This window comes from Chenopodium album, chromosome 5 (assembly GCF_948465745.1).
Source record: "Chenopodium album chromosome 5, dcCheAlbu1.1, whole genome shotgun sequence".
Lineage (NCBI taxonomy): Eukaryota > Viridiplantae > Streptophyta > Magnoliopsida > Caryophyllales > Amaranthaceae > Chenopodium > Chenopodium album.
The window spans coordinates 79241707-79263520 of record NC_137838.1 but is presented as its reverse complement, the minus strand read 5'-3'; the positions used below and the strand labels follow the sequence as shown (position 1 = coordinate 79263520).

The 21814-nt window shown below is 35.7% G+C and overlaps 3 protein-coding genes and 1 pseudogene across 3 annotated transcripts; 3 read left to right on the top strand and 1 right to left on the bottom strand.

Moving 5' to 3' along the window:
* The first annotated feature begins 134 nt into the window (after window positions 1-134).
* Window positions 135-2674, top strand: LOC145632461 (uncharacterized). The gene is made up of 2 exons (XM_081684841.1): window positions 135-1222; window positions 2305-2674. Coding segments are annotated over exons 1-2 (1068 nt in total). The 5' UTR covers window positions 135-155; the 3' UTR covers window positions 2306-2674.
* Window positions 2675-3945: 1271 nt separating this feature from the next.
* Window positions 3946-7393, bottom strand: LOC145631250 (uncharacterized). Its single transcript, XM_081683340.1, has 4 exons — window positions 7148-7393; window positions 6998-7051; window positions 5548-5670; window positions 3946-4254 (listed from the first exon to the last, which is right to left on the bottom strand). The coding sequence occupies exons 1-4, from the start codon at window positions 7196-7198 to the stop codon at window positions 4126-4128; spliced, it is 357 nt and encodes a 118-aa protein (XP_081539466.1). The 5' UTR covers window positions 7199-7393; the 3' UTR covers window positions 3946-4125.
* Window positions 7394-7809: 416 nt separating this feature from the next.
* On the top strand, window positions 7810-14074 carry LOC145633255 (protein FAR1-RELATED SEQUENCE 4-like; annotated as a pseudogene).
* Window positions 14075-18976: 4902 nt separating this feature from the next.
* LOC145633254 (DNA repair protein XRCC3 homolog) lies at window positions 18977-19771 on the top strand. The gene has a single exon (XM_081685518.1). The coding sequence runs from the start codon at window positions 18977-18979 to the stop codon at window positions 19769-19771; it is 795 nt and encodes a 264-aa protein (XP_081541644.1).
* Window positions 19772-21814: the final 2043 nt, after the last annotated feature.

Here is a 21814-nt window from a genome sequence, read left to right as displayed (position 1 = left end):
CACTATTCATTTGCTAATGCTCCGCAATATAAAGGGTAGAAAAATACAAGTAAATAAAATAATAAAAAGTCTTAGGGTTTCATTCATCTCACCGTTTAATCAAAAGTCCCCAATTTCCTTCTCTGTCTCTGTTTCTCTATCTCTCTTTCTCAGGTATGGAAAGAAAGATTCTGGTGCGGTCATTGAACAATATTGAAGATAAGGTACAATACCAAAACGAAGATGGTAATATGGTTGAAGAAATCTTTAGACGAGAAGAATTCCACATAGTGGATCTGAAGCTGGACAAAATATATCATAATTGTTTACCATCACTGCGAAGGGCTGCGGAGGTTGGTGAAATGGTGGCTTTGGGTCAGTCCATCTTCATCTTTGGTGGTGAGAATGAAATATCATCACCCCTACCCGATTCTCAATTGAATTATTACGTGGGCGCGTCTCACTTACATTTTGGTGTTGGTGTTGGTGGGACGTGGGGCCCAGCTCCGATCAATGATCCTAATGAATACAACTACACCTGCCTTAATGGGGATGTCTACTGTATTGGAAATGTCCTTGCTCCAAAGGTTCTTCATGTCGATACCACCAATGGTGTGCCCCATGGCCCCTGGAAGTCGCTTGGCCCTTTGCCTTCCAAACTGGTGGATTGTAGTCCATCTATGCCAGTGATTCCGGACCCTACCAACAATCGCATTCTAATTCACTTGAATGACGGTCAGCTTTCCTCGTCTTCCCTCTATGCCTTTTATCCTCCCACTCATGGTACTTGTGCTGGTACATGGAAATGTCTAGACTCCAATGTCTCTGATTGGGACAGAGTACAGGATGCTGCACTTCTTGATGGTGTCCTCTATCTTCATGCCCATAAACTTCGCAATCTTGTTCATGCATATGAGGTTGCCACCGCAAAGTGGTTTGACGTGCAGTGGTCCACTCGGGTTATTGAAAAAGATTTCTCTGTAGATGATTGTACCTTCAGGTTTGATTCGCTGTTTTGTCTAGACGACACCAACAAAATCTTGTGCTTGGCCGTTTACTCGCCTGTAGTGCCGATTGTTCCAGGTGGTGATCGATGTGATCGTAGCTTACCTACCAACACCACTCTTCTCTTCTTCAAGTTTAAAGCGGAGCGTTGTGGTTCCACCATAACCCTCACTCCCCTTTATACCCGCTCATATGAAATTTTATCCACTTACCAAGTGCTTGACTTCCTCCCGCTTTAGTGAGTACCCTCATCCCTCTTCTCAACTCTCTCTTATATGCATAAATTGATTGTTTCTTTTCATATTCTCTTTGGCTTGTTGAGCTTGTGCTGTTGCAAATTCATGTTCATTGTTGCTAAAACGTGATTGTACATGCTCTATAATTTAATTTGAAGATTTGTTTGATTTTTATGTATCGCCTTTAATTTTCATAGAAATTCAAAAAACTTCCATCTTTATACCTATCCATGGATTATACCTCCATTAATCTTCAATTTCTTTTTTCTCCTTTATTCTTAGATAATCCTTCCTGCCTCCCTTATTTTTTCCCCTTATTGTCCCATCTTCTCTAAACAAAGCTCTTCTATGTGCAATTGATGCATGATAAAAAATTGTATGTAACTTGCAATTATTGCATTGATCTATGTCAACTTAGACAAGTTTAGATGAGGACAGTCATTCTGAATGACTATTTTCATCTAATTATGGTTAGCTAGCTACTAGCTTCGATTAGAGCTTCATCTGTTTTTACAATCTGTTTTAGAAGCTCTATTACCTATTGAATCCTCGTGGTGCAATTTGAAAGTTATGTGTCAGCTATAGCACCCTTTTACTTTAGTTGTATCAAGAGTGGGGGTTATATTGGGGAAGAAATATCTAATTGAATAACCTATCTACCTATACATTACTTAGTTCTGTTACCTATTGGATATTTGTGGTGAACTCGAAACTCATGTCAGCTGTTGGATTCTCTTACTTCCGCTGTATCTGGAGTGGAGACGATTATTATAGAGAAGGGAGGTTGAAGGGAATACACGGCCTCAGATAAACGAGCAGGCTGTATACGTGTATTCATTCCATATAATTTCTAGTCAAAGATTATGGCTGTTCGAAATGTAGAGGCATATGGTTGATAAATTGTTCAACAAAAAGTCAACCCCTAGGCATAGTTGCATTGCTCAGCATTTATTTTATTTAGTTGTTCAAACATTCTGGTTTCTTGTTGATTGTCATTGTTATGTTTCCTCGGCGTTGTGGTGCAACAGGGTTGAGACATTTGATGGTAGTTGAAGCTAACTAGATGATTTTTAACATGTTACAGGGTAGTTCTTGATGATCAGTAGCTCCTGTCACCTGCATTTTGTGCACATAGTGTTAATGCTGCTGGACTGTGAAAGGGCGTTAGTTGTGCTTTTTGGCTTTTGTTCTGCCTTGAGCTTTTTATATGAGCAAGATCAGAGTTTCTTTAGGCTAATGTTATTTAGTTAAGTTTATTTATATATCATTTGTGTCACTGGGCGTGCATTAAGTACTCTAATGGTTATGGGTCTATGTTGTTTAATAGTATCAGGGAACTTTGGGATTTGGCTCATTATTGGTAATTAGTTTCGGCTTGCTACACTAAATTAAGCTTTGGCAGTTTGGCTCCACTTCCAATTTAATAAAATGGACTTTAGTTATTGATTGAAAAATGTCATCGTTATATACACTATTTACATACAACTGAAACCTATTTATATAAAAAATCTACCTATAATCTGATTCAAAGCAACTGTTTGGCCGGCTTGGGGCAAGCTTACTTTAAGAGCATCATATAGCCATATATAGGTAAAAATGAAATTATTAAACATAATCAGATCGATTTAGAAATTGCTATCATTATGTTCTCTATTTACATGCGGAGTAGATTTGAATCTATTTATTATATAAAAAAAATATCTATAATCTGGTTCAAAGTAGTTGTTTGGCCGGCTTGCATGTAGGAGCAATAAATTAAGGTTTGCAGATCCCTAGAATAAAAAAGGTAATAAGAGTAGACGAATTTCAAAGTATACATGATCCTTCAAAAACACGCATAATATTTTAACATTAATATCGCGAGCAATAAAATAAGATCCAACTTTCTAATATGAACTTGTTTACAAAGTTGTTCATAGGCAGATTGTAAAATAGGCACTACATTTTGGCCAGTTTTATTAGGATATTTCTGCTGAATGAGTATTTCCAAAATTTGTCGGATAGTTGGTACTTTCTTCTTTCTCCATCAATACTTGATTTCTTATTTCTCTCCTCTCACATTCCTTACTTTTTAGTAATAAACTATTGTCCCAGTATCTCTTTTCTTTAATTTTTAATTTCTCAATAAACTCTACTTCTACAATATTTTACTCTATCCAACTCGCCTAGATAAAACGTTGTGACAGTCAAAATGATACACTTAAAAAAAAACCGGGGGAAGTATGACACATGGAGTAAATGAATTTCCCTTTAAATAGTAGACACTATTGATTATATTGGAATTTTTTTTATTTTTTTTATTTTTTATCAATGCTTAAGAAATCTCCCAATCCAAAATATTATAATATACTTCCTCCGTTTATTTGCATCACTTTCTAATTAAGAAAGTTTCAATTTAGATGCATCACTTTCCTTCCTAGTTTAAAAATTCTATCTATCTCTCTCCAATCATATGGGTCTTATTTATCAATTCTCTCCACATCTCTCTACTCCAAAAATTGCCTAGGAGTCCATAAAAACCAAAATGATGCAACTAACAAAAACGGAGGAAGTATATAGATTTTTAGGGCCAAATGAAAAGTTCCTAAAAATGAGAAAGATGAGAAGGATTTTATGTGCATATATTTTATACTGAATGTGCATATTTTTTTTTTAACTAAATGTGCAAAAAAATTGACTAAAATTCAATGTGCATATTTTTTTGTGTATAATGTGCATAAATTTAGGGTGCAGCAGGTGGGTGTGTGGGTTGTGAGGCTATTTACGGCGTGCAAGTGCAGGCAAGATCCCCAATTATTTTCAAAGTTTCCCAGAGATCTTCCAAGCGCTGTTGCAAGAAAGAAGACCTGTACATGGTATCGCCAACAATTAAGGGCATGCAATTAGTTGTCCTAATGACCCAATGTCAGACATTCTCTGGCCAAAACTCTCTGAAGAATGCTTGACGAACTTCATTCTCTCGCCGGCGCTTTTCTTCATCCAGCATTTTCCGCACCCTTTTAGAGAGTGCTTTCTCCTTTTTTGACATTTTCTCCTGTCACAAATAGCAACAAAATTAGCAAGAGAGAGGACTCGATGATCTAAGGATTGGACTAAGGCCCACAACCAATTAATAAATTAATTAATCAATATTAAGCGATACTCAGTAGTTACACAGCACCACCAGCAGTTTCCCCTCCCCCCCTTCTGCGTCCCCACTCAAGGCGACATTTTCATAGTACTGTATTCCATAGATTACATGCATTTCCAAACAGCATAATTGAAAAAAAAAAAAAAAAAGAGCAAAACCCAATGCAAATACTCAATAGAAAATTCCTACTCTGAACAATGAGGATTGTCTCCCATAACAAAACAGGCAGCGCAAAAGTAGAAGTGTCATGGAGTCGCATTTTGTGCAACTACAAAGAGGGCATAGCTTATTCAGCTACTTAAAATATATGATTCAATAATGAGGGTTGAGGAGTTTACTTCACCACACAACCTTAATGATTCAATCTGACCAAAAATAATAGGACCTTGAGAATACTACTCGAAGGCAATTTAAATCTGACTAAAAAATATACACACCAGAATATGGCATGGTAATACAGAATCCACCTCCACAACCAATCCTTGTCCACCAGCTCAAGAAACACAGATACTGACCACACTACTCAGGACCTCACATGTTCACATAATCGGTAGACTTGGGATAGATAACAATCTTGGTGGCAAAGAAAGGTTGTAGAAATGCAGGTAAATAATATTGCAAGAAAATTGCAGGTGGAGCTTGAACAAAAGTGCACAACAAAACCATAACTTCGCACATATAATATAGTTGAGCTTGTTCTAACCAAATAGTAAACAAAGTTCATGCATCACATCATCTGCTAGAGGGAAAATCGGAAAAGTCAACGAAATCCTCTTTATTTTAAAATTTCAATCCTAAAGCAGTAATCACAATAGTAAAGATAATAATTGGTTTTCTTAAAAAGCGATAACTTCATCGACAGCCCCAAATGAAGAGCTGAACAATGAGAAATCATCAAGCAATAAAAAGTAAATACACTACAAGAACAACAAAATTTCAAAAAAAATATTAAAACACAAAGGTAATCATATTCACTGCTACTTGTACGTCATATATATAAAGGAAACTAAGCAATAATCTCCTACTCTTCAAAAAAAGAAAAAAGGAAACTATATCCTCTTTGTTTATGATTTCGACAATCACACAATTCCATCCCGGAATTCTCCATATTCGAAAAAATAAAAGTAATAAGCTAAAAATTTAGTTGACAGCAACAACACAGGATTGAGTTCTGTAAAAGAAGCAGGTGAAACTTACAGTTTTCTCCTTCTCTCCAGAGGTGGTTGTAGTGGATGATTGCAAAGCCTTCTTTTTCCACTTTTCTGCCCCTAAACCTCTTTTGTTCTTTTTAACATATGTTTTTACAGGCTCCAACCTACCCTGTTAACGCCATAGATCACCAATTAAGACAGCATTATATTTTGATTTTCAAAACTACAAGCAGATACATGCACATCATGAAACAGATAGATAAACAGGTATTTACAATTCAAACCAATACAAATAAGCCTCTACCCATAAATTTTATGAGAGATGCCGGTTGCAGTCTTTTACCATATTTCGTTATGGCATAAACAAGAAAAAGTATGCTAAGGTCCTGAATGGGGTTCGGTACAATATGGCACCCAAAATGCAACCAAATACTTTGTATGATACAAAATCATGTTCAATAACCACTATATTCATAGAGTGAGTCAATTCAAAGGGAAAAACACAGAAGGCTTCAAAAGCTCATAAAGCAAAATAATCCATGAATTTAACAAATATTTCAAATCTCTTGTTTTATATTGATCCATTCCTCAATTAGAACTTGGCTCCAACACAACTAAACACACACACACACACACACACACACACACACACACACACACACACACACACACACACATAAATATTTGGGTATGAAGATTCAGATAGGAAAGAAAAAGAACAAGCTCAACAAAATATTCAACATCGTGCAAACAAATAACACATAAATAATATACAAGTATACAACAATACAAAGAGAAAGAAAATCAACTATGTCGAGGAAAAGAAAACAAGTCGAAAATTAGCAACAGACAATGAATGCATCCCCACACTAAAGAGAACATCCCCTCAAACTCCACTATACTATAACCGATCAATACCTAGTGATAAAATAGACAACATTACCCTTAATCCCTTTTCTTATCCACATCTGTATTATCTAATACGCACTATTAATATACTTCGTAGTTAAATTTTTGAGTTGAAAATATCAATAAAAATTGACAAAATCAAACATCCATACGGAGTACTCCGTATTATCTACTCCGTAATGCTTTGTATCTAGCAACCGCTCATTGCGTATTTATGTGTGCATACTGCATAGCATTAAAAAAACGCTCCTCTCTCTTCCAACATGCCAATTTAATTTCAAAGCGAAGGAGTAATTCACAACTTGGCAATCTAAGTAGTAAAATTAAGTCTTTCCACAGTAAACCTAAGGTTTTGTGCAAACAAAAATCACAGTAAACAAAAATATACACTATAATTCGTACATAGTTTTCAAGGTGAAACTTCAAATAATGCAACTCTTAAATCTATTCTCTCATTTAGTAATTCATCTAGTTTTCTTTTAAACTCGAAATTCATATTTGATAGAGTTCCAAAAAAGCCCTAAAATTATTTATTTTTTTTAAAAAAAAAAATGAAAAAACTGGAAGTATGAGAGAAAAAGAAGAACCTGTTGAGAAGCACCAAGACCAGTTCCTTCCTTCCAACCATGCTTCTTCAACAACTGAGAATAATTTACAATTTGAAGAGTTAGGGATTAAAAATTAATAAACATATAAAATTGTAAAATTGAAGAAAAATTAAAGAGGAAGAAGACCACCTGAAATCCGATATTAGAGGAATTAAGAGCAGAAGTTGAAGATCCCTCCATTCTCTAATCTCTCTCTTCGATGCTAGCCTCAATCGGTCTTCAGGTGTCGTAGCTTTGGAAAATTATTTACGAGTATTTGGGTGGTGCGACCGACGGCCTTTATGCTCAATATTCAAGATTCATTTGAGACTAATTAAAGTTTTTCAATTTCTCGTCAAAAAAAAATTCAATTTCAATTAACGAATTTACTCCCAATATATTGAGAAAGTATAGGCCACTACCAGGTATAGGACAGGAATGCCCAATACCCAAATAAACTAATAATATTTTTTGAGAAAATAAATGAAAATAAAAAAGGTAGGGTAAATGAAAAAGAAGTTGGGTAAAAACAGAGTGGTGAGGAGAGAGAAGTTACTTACCCCCCTTATTTGCTTCATTTTAGCGCGAAATCATGGAGTCCGGCGCCGGCGGGAAGAGAGAGATTGCTGCTGCTGCGATATTTGCTGTGAATTAGGGTCCAATTTGTCGAAAGGTGGAAGAATTGCCCCTAAAAAAGGCAGGTCTCGGTTTAAGCTGTGTCTTTTGCAATTTTCTTAAAATTGTAATGGTTTGCGAAATAATTGTAATGGTTTTTTTTTTTGTTTTTTTGTTGTATACAGGAAGAATTGTAAATGGAAGTGAATGAAGGAAACGGTGGAATTTGCGAGGAAGTTGGTGACCATGAAAGTAATGCGTTGGATCTGGAACTTGACGAGGTATTAATTAATTGTATTACGTAGTTAATGAACTAATGATGTAATGAATTAATGGTCAAAGCATGTAAATCATGTTATTTGTTTTGGAGTGTTAAGCACTGTTATAATTGTTTGAATCTTTCAGTTAATTAAACTACTGATTTAGTTTTTGATGGGTGTTTTTAATTCATGTATTATTATCTTGTTAGTAGTAGTTCTAGATTAGTTATTTTAATAAATTACATAGCTAAATTTGGTTATGGTAAATTTGTAAAGTTGGTACCTAAGTTTAGGCTGATTTGCAGGGCTATAAGTTTCTATGAGTTGGAATTATAAATTTATCATAATCTATCTAATAAATATCAAATTTTTCATAATTTATGTGTCATAATTTATATACTAGTATCATAATCTATCTACTAAATATCAAAATTTTCATAATTGATTTATCTTATATATCATATAAGTTTAGGCTGTACATAACTATACTTGCTACACTTTCTACACACCATAGTTGTAACTGTGATATATGATTGTTACAGGTGATGGACACCCCATTGAATAATGTGTTGGGTTCTGCTGTTTTTGTGGATGGTCCAAATGAAGCAACACCGGTTCGGTGTGTTGTTGAGAGTGATGAAGGGGTTTATGAAGAGTTGTTGGAACATCCTGAAGTGGGTATGGTGTTTGGTAATTGGGAGGATGCTGATAAATTTTTTAGGAAATATGGCAAACAAAGGGGATTTGGAGTATACAGAGCTGCTGGTAATTTCAAGACAGAGAATGGGAAAACAGACAAGAGTAAGAGGAGGAGCTACATTTGGCGCTGTGAATGTGCTGGTAAGCCAGATTTGCGTAGAAGAGTAAATGGGAAAAGGGTGTATGGTGGTGGTTTATCTTTGGATTTGAATAGGAGGAAGACAAAGAAGTGTGGGTGTCTTGTGGAAATGAGGGCTGTTTGTAAACCTGATGGTTGTTGGGAAGTGAAGAAGGAAATCACAGAACATGAAAATCATAATCCAACTCCCAGAAAGTCCCGATATATTGCAATGTACCGGCAGGATGAGATTACAAATGCGGTTAGGAGGAGGCTGTTTAATGATTGTAGTGCTGGTACTAAGGTGACACAGGTGCATCGTAGTTTAGCGAAGGAGCGGGGTGGGGTTGAGAATATGGCCCTTACGGAGAGGGACTTGAGGAATGTATTGGCTCGGGAGAAGAAGCTGAAGATGTTGGGGGGTGATGCTAATGCCATGCTTGCCTATTTTGACAAGATGTGTTCTGATAATCAGAATTTTTTTCACAAGTACAGATTAGATGACGACGGGCGGCTAACTGATGTGATGTGGGTGGATGCGCGTAATAGGGTAGCTTATGAAGAGTTTGGGGATGTCGTGTGCTTTGACTCGACATATGTTACCAATGAATATGCACTGCCGTTTGCAAACTTTGTGGGTGTAAACCACCACGGGCAGACTATTCTTTTAGGTTGTGCTCTAGTTTCCCATGAGACCACATAAACCTTTGAGTGGTTGTTTAGAAATTGGCTTGATTGCATGGGTGGGAAAGAACCTGTAGGTTTCTTGACCGAACAATGTGCTGCAATGAGGAAAGCTTTGAGTAATGTGATGTATCCATTTTATATAGTATTTTACCCCCGTCCCTTGGTCATAATTAGTAGTGTTTTTGGCTCTTTAGAGCCACTTTTATTACTAATTGGTGTTTTCGTAGATTTGGTTGACTTTTGCAGGGATTTATGCTTTTGGAGTATTTTCCCGAGATATTTAGGAGCAATCACAAGCACTGGAGAAGCACGACCAGATTTTATAGCCCAGGGCCGGTTGGAGCCATCGAACCGGTGATTAAGGGCTCGGTAGAGGTGATACCGGGGCGTTTGGACCGAGTATTCAAGACCCAAAGAGGAAACCCAGATTGGCCCGAAGAATTGGAGCCCAATCGAAGTCCAAATATTGGCCCAAATGATCCGCCCGGCCAAAAAGGCTGGCGCCCGGAGGCGCGCCCGGCCGGGCGGGAGGAGCGCTCGGTGACGCGCCCGGCCGGGCGCGAGATTGCTATTAGAGATAAAAAAAAAGGCGCGCCCGATCGGGCGGTGCCTCGCCCGATCGGGCGCGTGTTTATTTAGGAGACGATTAACGTCGTTTTAATTTGTTTTAGTTTAGGATTTTTGTACGGAGTATAAATACTCCTCCGTAATACGTTTTTAGATCGTCTCTTCTTTTGGGGGGAGATCTTCTTCTCTCTTCTTCTACCACTTCTTCTTCTCTTAATCTTTTCTCTTAGACTTTCTCTCTCTACTTAGTTTTCTCTCTCTAAACTCTCTCCCAAAACCTTTGTTCTTATTTCTTTGATTAATTCCAGATTTATTTTGGTGACGATTTCTCTTCCCTTAATCTTAGTTATTTATTTTATTCCTTTGATCATGATTTATTTTATTGCTTTGCTTAGTTTATATTTAATTATGTGTGAGTAGTTTAATTTCTAGGGTTTATGGGGATCTAATAAATAATATGAAGGGGTAAATTATTATTGTTGATTATCAATGCTAGATTAATTTCCTATTGATTGATTTAATGCTCTGTGACTAGATTAGGCCTATCTTTTATGCATGAGTTTGACAATATTGATTCAAGAATCGAGAGATGAGAATTAATGTTTAGGTCTAGTTTCAATAGGCAAGTTAATTTATAAATGGTTAAGTCAAGATTCGAGAGATGAGATTTAATACCGATAAATTAATTGTGTGATTGTAATAAGTAGCGAGAGCCCTTTACAATCTGATTAATTGATGCATTGATGATTGACTATTATTGATTGTTGGTATTGCATGATGATTTCTTATTGGATTGTTTTAATGTTTTACAATTGCGGCTTGTAAAAGTATAGCAATATTAAATTGATGAATCGAGCAGATGTTAATTTGATATTAAAGGCTATTTTCAATAAGAACTTAGATCTAGTAAATTGCGAGAGCCTGTTAGATCTATGTTGGTTAATAAATTGCGAGAGCCTGTTAATCATGTTATTTATGCAATGTCAATGATTGATTACCCTATTTTGCCCCGGAGTATTATTTATTGGTGAACCTATGCCCTAGATCCTTTTATATATTATTTTCTCCCTTTTCCTACTCTTTTTAGTTTAGTTTCATATTCAACTTTTAATATTGGTTACTTAAATAATTTAGATTATAATATTTAGTTAGGAGTAAAAAGACTTGTTTCCCTGTGGAGATCGACCCTACTTCCCTATCTACTTTAGTTAGTGAATTAGGTAATTATTTTTGATTAGGGGATACGACTTTACCCTGTCATAATGTTATGCCGAAATCAAGGCATAGGTGGTGTTTATGGCATATTGTGAATAAATTTGGTACCAAGCTTGGAAGCTATGCAAAGTACCAGAAATTTCATGATGTTTTGCTGAATGTTATTTACGATAGTTTAAGTGAGGATGAGTTTGAGCTAAATTGGACATTAGCAATGGAGGCTTATGGGCTTGGATTGGATGAGTGGCTTTCAGGTGATATTTTCTTCTCCCCTTATAAACTTAACTTATGATTAATGATTAATGATTAATGGCTAGTGATGTAGTATACATTTAATTTTATTTTGATGGCTAGCAGTGGTGATGTAGTATACATTTAATGGGTAGCAGTGATATTTTTTTCTCCCCTTTAGTAGAATAGTACTGTCATGGTGAGTGATTTTATTTTGATGGCGGTGAGTAATTTTATTTGTGATGTGTTATATGGAATGAATGCTTAAGTGTATTCAATATACTGTATTAGTTCATGCTCTCCTATTAATTTGCAAGTTCGTGTTGGTAGTCAATTTTGCTGCCTCAATCATGCTTTCATTCAAGGTAGTTGTAAATTTTGGGTATTTGCATCCATCAGTTTTGGCTATTTGCATCCAGTCATGTTCTTCATCCCTTTGAATAGGCAGTGATGTGTTGTGATTTAATTTTTAATAGGCAGTGATGTGTTGTGATTTATTTTTGATGTGTTCTGATATAGGTCTCTATGAGGAGAGGCATATGTGGATCCCAGCATACATGAAACACCTCTTTTGGGCCGGTATGAAGACTACACAGCGGTCAGAGAGCATTAATAGCTTCTTTGACAAGTACGTGAAGAGTGATACTCGTTTGTACCAGTTTGCGGAGAGGTATTGTGATGCCATGGAAAACAGGGCGAACGCGGAGAAAGAAGCTGATGCAAATAGCGCAATTAGAGTGAGGCATGCCATCACTGTTTTTCCATATGAGAAAACCTTCCAGAAAGTGTACACTGATGCGAAGTTCGTTGAGATACAGGAACAATGTACGAGGCTTATGTACTTGAGCGTTGTTGGGAAAAGGGAGGTGTCTGAGAAGGTTGTTGAACATTTGGTAAAAGATAGGGTCTGGTTCTTTGATAAGGTTTTGAAAAAGGAAATTCCTATGGAAAGGAAGATAGTGTACACTGTGACTTTCAACTCCGAAACAAATGATGCATTGTGTGAGTGCAAGCTTTTCGAATGTCATGGAATCATGTGTAGGCATCAGTTTAAAGTGTTTGATGATAATGGGGTAAAAGAAGTGCCTTCTAAATATATATTGCGGCGGTGGCGTAAAGATGTGCAGAGGCGTCACACACGGGTTAAGGTTGCATACCATGATCCAACCAAAACTGAAGAAGTGAAGAGGTATTATATAAAGTATCCTTGAATAAGCCTATTATTGTTATATTAAGACACCTATAAGTGTTATTTTGTGACTTGTACCTTTTATTTTTATGTTTCTGTGCAACTGATGTTTTGAAAGTATACCTAAGCTTTCTGAATCTTGTACCTTTAGCCCTGCTTAATTTAATGTTGTATTAATTGAATGTTGTACCTTTGTCACCGTTGGAGTTGTAATTGAATTAGCCCTGCTTAAGTAAATGTAGGTGATTTGATATTATTATATCTGCCTCTTCAACCTGAGGTGCTGTATTTGTTATTGGAATAAAATTAAATCAAATGAGACCTAACTATACTTTGTTACAGGTATGATAGAATAATGGTGATGTTTGAAAATGTCTGTCTCAAGGCAGCTAGTCGTCCAGAGTATGTTAAGCTTGCATTTGATGCAATAAGCAAGCTTGAGAAATCCTTGGATGATGCTATTGAAAAGGAAAGTTTGAAAACTGATGATGTCCAAAAGGGAACTCCTAATACTGAATCTGAGAACACTGTCATGGATTCTTGTCCGTCAGTGAATAAGGATTCTGTGGCGGAGGACCCTTTGTTGATCATGCATTCTGATTTAGGTGATTCTTGTGTTAATGGGAGGTTTGATTTGGGCGTTGATAATGAGAGCTCTGGTTTGGGCCTTGATGATATATCCATTAACCAAGTGGAAAACACTCCAACTCCCATGGAGGTTTTGCCAATGGAGGGGGGTAGTTATGTGAATGAGAACATTTCAGGGGACATGTCAGTGAATAAGCCCTTGTCCGTAGGTGATCCAGTATCTCGGAAAAAACCGCATAGACCTAAGGCTAAGCGATACCTTTCATTTGCTGAGAAATGTGCCAAAACAGGAGCGTCTTCTCGTAGTAACAAAAACAGCAACACCAAGGGCCTGCAACAGAAGGTATGATAGCAGTATGATAGCAACATCAACAGCAGCAATTTTTTTTTATAAGTTCCAAAATTCATTTATTTGATTGGGAGGGTGTTATGATTGTATTAGGTAAATTGTGGTGTGAGTGTCCCTGAACAGAACCCTACGAAAAAAAGAGGAAGGCCAAGAAAGGCCAAACAGCAGCAAGGGCCTGCAACTGCTATGCCTGTATGTCATTATTATTATAAAATTTAAACTTGCGGATAAATAAATACTTATCATTGTTGTGATAGTATTGTGTTGCTGATTACATTGCAGGGACATATGCATGTGGAACCTGGAACTCCAGTCCCTACGATGTGGGTTGGAGGGATTGGTTATGGTCTAGATTCTGGTGAGCTTGGGTACTTTACCAGGTCAATTCAGCCGTGTCCTGAGTGGGTTGCACGGGATGTTTTGCCTTTCACTAGTGGTGCGAGTATGAGTATGAGTGGAGCGTCCTACGTGTTCAGCAGCTGTAGAAAGTAAAGGTTACTTCGGTTGTTATTTTTTGTGTAAGATAATTATGTGTATTGGCAATTTGGCAGTAAGATAATTCAGTTCCTTTTGTATTGGCAGTAAGATGACAGTAGTATGGAAAACTATTTTGAACTGTCAAAAAACTTTATGAATATATATATGTGATGATGATTAGTAAATTTATGTAGTGGATTGGAGTGCTGGATTTAATCAATTTGTTAAAAATTAATGTAGGATTTTGATGAGTTTTACAATGAAGGTCTTAAGTAGTACTTATTATGGTTGGTCAAATCAGTAGGGGTGTAGAGCCTACAGCAATTGAATTGATTTTTGACTGTCGAAATAATTTCGTGATTTCCGCGCATTAAAAATTGTGCCAAAATTATATAGTTTTGAATACAGTTATTCGTTTACCAATATTAGTTATCTGTATGAAATGAACAGGTAATTTATTAATAATCGTTTTTCAAAATTAGTTTTATAGGTAAATGTGGTACTAATGCAAAGCGTTTTATTTAAATTATTTAAGGTAATCAACTATTGATTAAAGTGAGTTGTACATGGAAAATCGGGCAAATTAACATTTGATATAAAGTGAAGTGCGGGTAAAGGAACATTAATTTAAATGTATAGGGAAACCGGAAAGAGGAATGAACATTTGAATATAAATACTTCAGTACAATGTACCACAAGATTAAACAACAAAATTCCAAACCGGCAAAGTTACTTGATCCGTCTACAAAAAGAGTATTTTAATTGACTTACATAACAAATAATTGACTTTAATATTATATGTTGACTTACATAACAAATAATTGACCTTAATAATTGACTTTAAAATTGACCTTAATAATTGACTTTAAAATTTTAATTGTATATATATATGAGGAATTCCTAAGTTCCTAATTTTATATTAAAGTTAGGTCCTCATTTTATATATATTTTGGTTAACATATTTTTCTCACTTTATATATTTTCACACTTCATTCCCATATTTGTTTGTATTCCTTGTAACAAGTTATCTATACCTTCATTTTTTCTAATTGATGCAAAGGAAGTGATGGTAACGTCGCCTCTCGAATCCCTCTTGCTCTATATGTGCATACAGGTACGCTCCATCCTTTATTCCTGCTTCTTCGACGGTTACTTTGTCATCCAAGTCCTTACCATTAAGCCATATCCGTACGCGTTGACGATCAACACCGTTGTCCGTAGCCCAACGTGCGTAGACCGTTTCCATGGGAGTCTCGTTCCTTGATCTGAATTGGAGGGTGTTGCGACGTTCAAATAAGTCAGAAATATGGAAAACCTTCCTTTCCTTCGTAGTAACACCGACTGGGTTGACCGCCACGGGTTCCCCTTCCTGCAAAGAAAAATATAATTTTATTATGTATATCATGCGCACACAAGTATATTCGAGTACGATTATATGCGAGTATATGGGGGTGTCTTGAGTCTAAAGTAATTGCTTACTTTATTATATGCGAGTACGATTTCATCCTTCCAGAAATCCCTTTCATACGGTGTCTCGGTCGATGTAATAAGCTGACCCCTGTTGTAGAACCGAAGCTCTCTTGGGAGGATATTAGCTGTCTTAGCGTAGTGTAGAAAAACGGAGTTGAAGGTTTGATCAACGGGAACTTGGTACGTCACGCCTACATCATCAACCCCACCACCTTTGATAAGCATGTCACACATTGTGAGTAGTGATTTCCCAACCAATACAACGCTGTCATTGGTTTTGTCGGTGCCGGAAGATGAAGACATTATGAGCTTTGACGTGATCTAGAGCTTTGATATTTTCTTTTTTTGATAGAAATGATTGTTTAAGTGTGTTATGGTAAGGTATGTTATGGTAAGGTGCAACTAAATTCAAAGTGAATAGCATTTATTCTTTGCCAACTAAAAACTAGTAAGTGGTTTACCTTTTCAATAAATTCACAGAACAAAATTATCACAAAATTAACTTGATTTGACGTAAAAGTACATAGGATGATGTTGTTAATATTATCACAAAATTAACTTGATTGACAAGTTACTACTGCTACATTTATTAAACACTACTAACTAATGAGATATTGTATTCCTATTTGTAAAATTTTTTACGGACATGTACAATAAATAAAAAATACTGTTATGTTAATATTACATACAGCAATTTAGTTTCCAAAATCAGTTTGACCAACACAACCTTATACTACTTATCCCACGTACTTATCTACACATGTCCATGTACTTATGTTGTTACGTGAAGTTTTATTTCATTTTAACAGTATATATACCAGTATAACGATAAATATAATTATTATAAATGTACTGAAATGATTTGATAGGATAATAAAAGAACGTGGTGAATATAATTATAATAACTGTATTGAAATGAAATGATACGATAAATATAATTATTATAACTGTATAGGATAATAAAAGAACTGAAAAAATTTTATATAGTTGTTTTCTGACATACAGTTTGCCAAGTTATTGCAATATATAAAGACAACAAAACGTATGAATTAAAGACAAGAATTATAATAAAATATATTTGCTATTTTGTCCTTATTGAATCATCATTTGCACGTAGTAGTATATAGTCATAGTTGTAAAACCAAAGTCCAAGTCCTCAACCATAACATATAACCAATCAAGCAGTCATCCAACAATGGCTAGCAACTTAACCAACCTAATTCCCCATGGTTACTTTGCCGTCCCTCCACAACAGCACTATGAGTTTTGGGAACCTCCTTCCGGCTCCATACCGGAAATTGATTTCAATTCATACAACTACTTCATGCAAAAAGACGATGGTGTTTTGGTACAAGTTAAGGATGAGGTAGTGAGGGAACTTTTTGTCCGACCTAGCAATGCATGGGACAACAAGTTTTTGTCCATGGTTATGGTAGGTGAATATGGTGGACCAAAACCTATTTACCTTCCGAACTATGTTGACGTTATTAGTAAAATGAATTTGCAAGACGTAGTTTGGAGGTTAACTCGGTGCTGCCTTCATTTTAGAGACGATTGTGAATCTGAAATTATTCCTTTGTTTCTTGAAGATATAATTAACCCTACGCCAGAGTTGTTGTTCGAAGGTCCAGTATATCCACTGAATCTGCAACATGTGGACACCGTAATGGGGTGTTTCACTGATGGCCTCCAGATATTTTATACGAATGTCATGTTTTCCTCCATCTTTTTTATAATAAGGAGGTCAAGCTTGAAAGAGGATCCACTTCGGCGGTACCAAAAAATAGGGCTTCTACCAGATTCACATCGTGGGGCCCCGACTTTCCCATTGGCCTCTTCCATAATTATATGGAATTGTCGGGGTGTCACTCGACCCTCGTTTGAAGAGAACTTTGGGAAGCTAATAGCAATTCACAACCCAATTCTTTTTATTTTAACGGAATGTAGGATATCTCTTAAAGGTATGGCAAACCTCAGAGATTTTGCGGGTGCACATATGGATTGGGAACTTGATTCCACTGTCGGTTTAAATGGAGGTTCTTTTGTCCTTTGGGACAAAACTAGGGCAACCCCCGGCAACATATCAGTCTGTACAACAACATATCCCATTCGAATTGACGGGACACTGATGGTAGTTTTAAAATGTCTCAATTACTTCATACTTTTCTCTTAAACAAGGGCATTTATTAACTTAATTACATATATTTGTGTACAGCCACTGCCGCCGGACCCGGCCGTGGAGGAGCAAGACTTTGAGTTTGAAGACCTTGGTGGCCCGTGTATAAGTCTGACTGACGATTGATATAGTGTACTATTGTGAGAGATGCTTATGTTATATGTATTGGTTCAATTTCAGTTTTATGGCTTTTGTATTGCTTCAGTTTAAGTAATTTAATTTTTGCCGTTGTAAAATGTTTCTATGCATGCATAAATAATACTTTATTTCCTCATAACTATTATTATCTAATTAACACATCTAATTAACACATAAGTATTATTATGTGATTACAATACTTTATTATGGAACCTTTAGTCAAAACATGCCACACACAATACATTAGACGAAATCACATTAAACATCATGGCCCCCAAAGATTTCTCTTAAACATGCGGACTTTTGTTAACTTCAAGGTTTTCTTGCTTGTTGATTTTCACATTTTCCATCAACTCTCCAACCTTCTTCCCGGCCATCATTTGCAACATTAACTTCTCGTGTTGTATTTTTGGAAACTCCTCCTTTCGTTCCTGGTAACACAAACACAAAATAACCAGGGGTAAATATATAAGTAGGTAAATATATAAGTAGTAAAAGAAATAAAATATTAAAACACAATTATATTATTTTACAGAGGGCAATTGGTTTTGGTGATGATGATCTGCCATTTTTTGCTTCCACCTTAGCACCTCTACTACCCAAAACCATGCCTTTTATATACACACATGGACATTATGTACAAATTGCCTTTTCAATAATAATATAACAATATACAACAGTATATGGTAGCATAAAAACTAGATAAAGCTGTACATATGTATGTTAATATCACGTTGCACAGTTATTATTACATATATATTAAGATGGTTTATGAATTAATATAAACAGTAGTAAAAATATCTTTAACAGTATTTATAGTATGATAACATTATTTCACTGACAAAACATATAACTGACCATATACAGTATTTATAGTCATGTCGTATCCAAATAATAACTAACCAATGGTGTCGTATTGAAATCTAATATAACTGTATATTTCAGATTTATAACTGTATATTTAAGATTTTTAACTGTACGTGAACACAACTGTACTTGAAGTCTGGTGCTTTAGTGACAGCCTTATAAAGATGCCAGTTCAAAAGTAGTTGTTTTGTTTCAATTAAAATGATAAAATGATACTGGTACATATGTACAGTATAACTGAATATATTACACATAATAACAGTTTATCCTTAAAACTCTACAAATCTAAACTACATATGTGTCCAACAGAAACACATAATTTAAAACCAAATTATGAATCAAAAATGTATCACCAAATGTGAACGAATAGATTTCACATTGAATGGAGGCATACGTGTTGGGGAAGTAACTGAGCTGTACGGGGAAAGTGGAGTTGGAAAGACACAAATATGTCTGCAACTACTACTAACGTGCTTGTTGGATCCAACTGATGGTGGGTTGTTTGGGTCTTCCATATATATTCAAGCATGTCCTGTGTTTTCGGTGAATAGACTTCATCAATTAAGCACACATTTGGTTGAAAACAAGGTGGTTGATGTGCCCCCACTAAACCTAGTGCACGTCAAAAAGGTAGATGATCCCGGCCAATTAATGTTGATGCTTAACCAGGTGGAGCAAATGGTGATACATTCTCATGAAGGATGTAGACATACGAGAGTTGTGGTTCTTGATTCAATAGCCAGTTTATTAAGACATGATCATGACTACACTTCACAGGCCTTCATGGAACGTAAACGATCAATAACGACATCAGCAAAGAAAATGAAAGGAATTGCTAGAAATTACAGCATTGCTTTCATTGTCGTCAATGAAGTTACCGATGTGGTTGACACGTCAACTAGGTCATTGAACACAATGAAGACATACACTTCCGGACGAGAAGTTAAGGCATCCTTGGGAGTAGCATGGGAAAGTTTGATTCCAAACAAAATGTTCATTTCACTACAATATCATACCGTGAGCAAATCGTGGCATCGAGAGTGGATGGTAGTCAGGAGCACTGACACACAGTTACAAGGTCGTAGATGCGTATTCCGCATAACAAATAAGGGATTAGAGGCAGATTAAATTTTATTGTGTCTTTGTTCTAAATAAAGGTAAATCCAAAATAATATAAGGTACTTTAACGAATTGTTTCTTTTAATTTTCACACCTATACAGTTCATGGTTAGTTAAATACTGTTATTTTGCAAATATATCCTACTATAATTTTGATAATGCTAGATCAAATTTTACTGCTAGTTACCACCAGTGACTGTATTTACCGCTATTAACATAAGTGTGTTTTTAATAATTAGTTATATATATATAAATACTGTTATCCTAAAATAAAAAACAACTGTATGATAATCAATAATGAGAACGTTGATGTATTTATAAAATGCCCCTTTGCATCCGCTTATTTCCTTTCTTCCTGATCTTTCTTGCATTTCAAAAAAATGGCAACATCCTCTTCCTCCACTTCTACTGTGTTGATGTTATTCTCAATCATCCAGCCCTTTGACCTCACAAGCTACGAATTTTTGTCACCACCATTTTTACGACGCCGCGACCAACAAGAGGCGCAGGATGACAATGATACCTTGAAGGCGGTCATTCAAAACGGACCTCCACTAATATGCAGTGCGTTGGCGTTTGTCACTCTAAAACGACGCAACCGTTCTTTGATGTTTTCGCATCAACTTGCGACGCTTGGCCGTGGCTATTTTGCCCTCAAAGGTATGAAATTTCATCCCTATTTTCCTTATCTATCCCCTTTCAAGTTGACAAAGCCCGTGGAATTCCGCAGAGAAGCCTACTGCTTCATGTACTACTGCCTGGATTTGTATAAGATTTGTTTTTCGGTTAACCTAGGGGATTTGCGCCGCCATTTGTGGCTATGTATAAATTCCGAGTTCAGGTACCGGTACTTAATTAGATTCTTCTATATGTTCTCAAGTGTTGGTACATTACTTCACAATGTGGAAGAATTAATTAACACCAATGGGGCAGATTCTTGGGCATTGTTGGTTGTTGGAAGGGAGTTCACTACAGGTTTAGTTACTGGGACTAGGGACGAGATTGTTTCATTCGAATGGATTAAATTTGGCCCGGTCGACTTTGATGTTGTTTACCAAGGAAACCAAACTGAATGTAACGAGTTCATGGCCACCATGTGTGCTATGAATGGGGTTAATATCGCAGACCATCCAGAATTAATCAACCGTCCAACATATAGTGAAGAGGGCTATCCATCTGTGTACAAGGATAATATTGACAATGCTATTCTGACCTATGCCGAGAAGATTGCAGACACTTTGCCAAGGGGTTCATCCGGTTCCGAGTACGAGGTTGGTGGTGATTCAAGCGAAGATGATGATGAGTGGTAGTATAGGTTTTAATTCCAGCTAATGATGTGAACAAAGTTGATGGTAGTTAATTATGAACTTAAGATGTAGTGTAGTGTAGTTAATTATGATGAATTATGTATTTTTAATTAATTATGGTACTGAACTTTGTTAAGTTTTTTCTAATTAATGAATTATGATGTTAACTATGGTTATGTAGTTAATTATGATGAATTATGATGTTAATTATGATGTTAATTATGATGACTTATGCTTTTATTTATGATTTTAGTTATGATGTAACTTATGATTTTATTTATGATTTTAATTATGATAATTATAATGAATTTTATGACATTGTTAATGGACAAAATATAATTCTGTTTTAACGTTTTTAAAATTTACACAATTAAAAAAAAATTACGTTTTTAAAAAAAAAAAAACAATAAAACAACAATAAAAAAAACACAATAAAAACGTAAATTAATATCAAAAATCACAAAAAAAAAAAAAACAAAAAAAATTTACGTTTTTAAAAAACACATATTCAGTTGATTATCAAGTCAACTAAGGTTTTGAATATCCATCAGCTGATCTTCAGTTGTCAACTCAAACTAAAAGGTACTTTAAACTAAAAGGTACTTCAAACTGTACATATACGAAACTAAGTTGTTAACATATAGTTCGGGATAGCTTAAGTACTGCTATTTTAAGCACTTGCATACAATGAGCTGTCAACTCAAAACTAAAGATGCTTAAAAGTTGTACTAATAACTGTCATAAA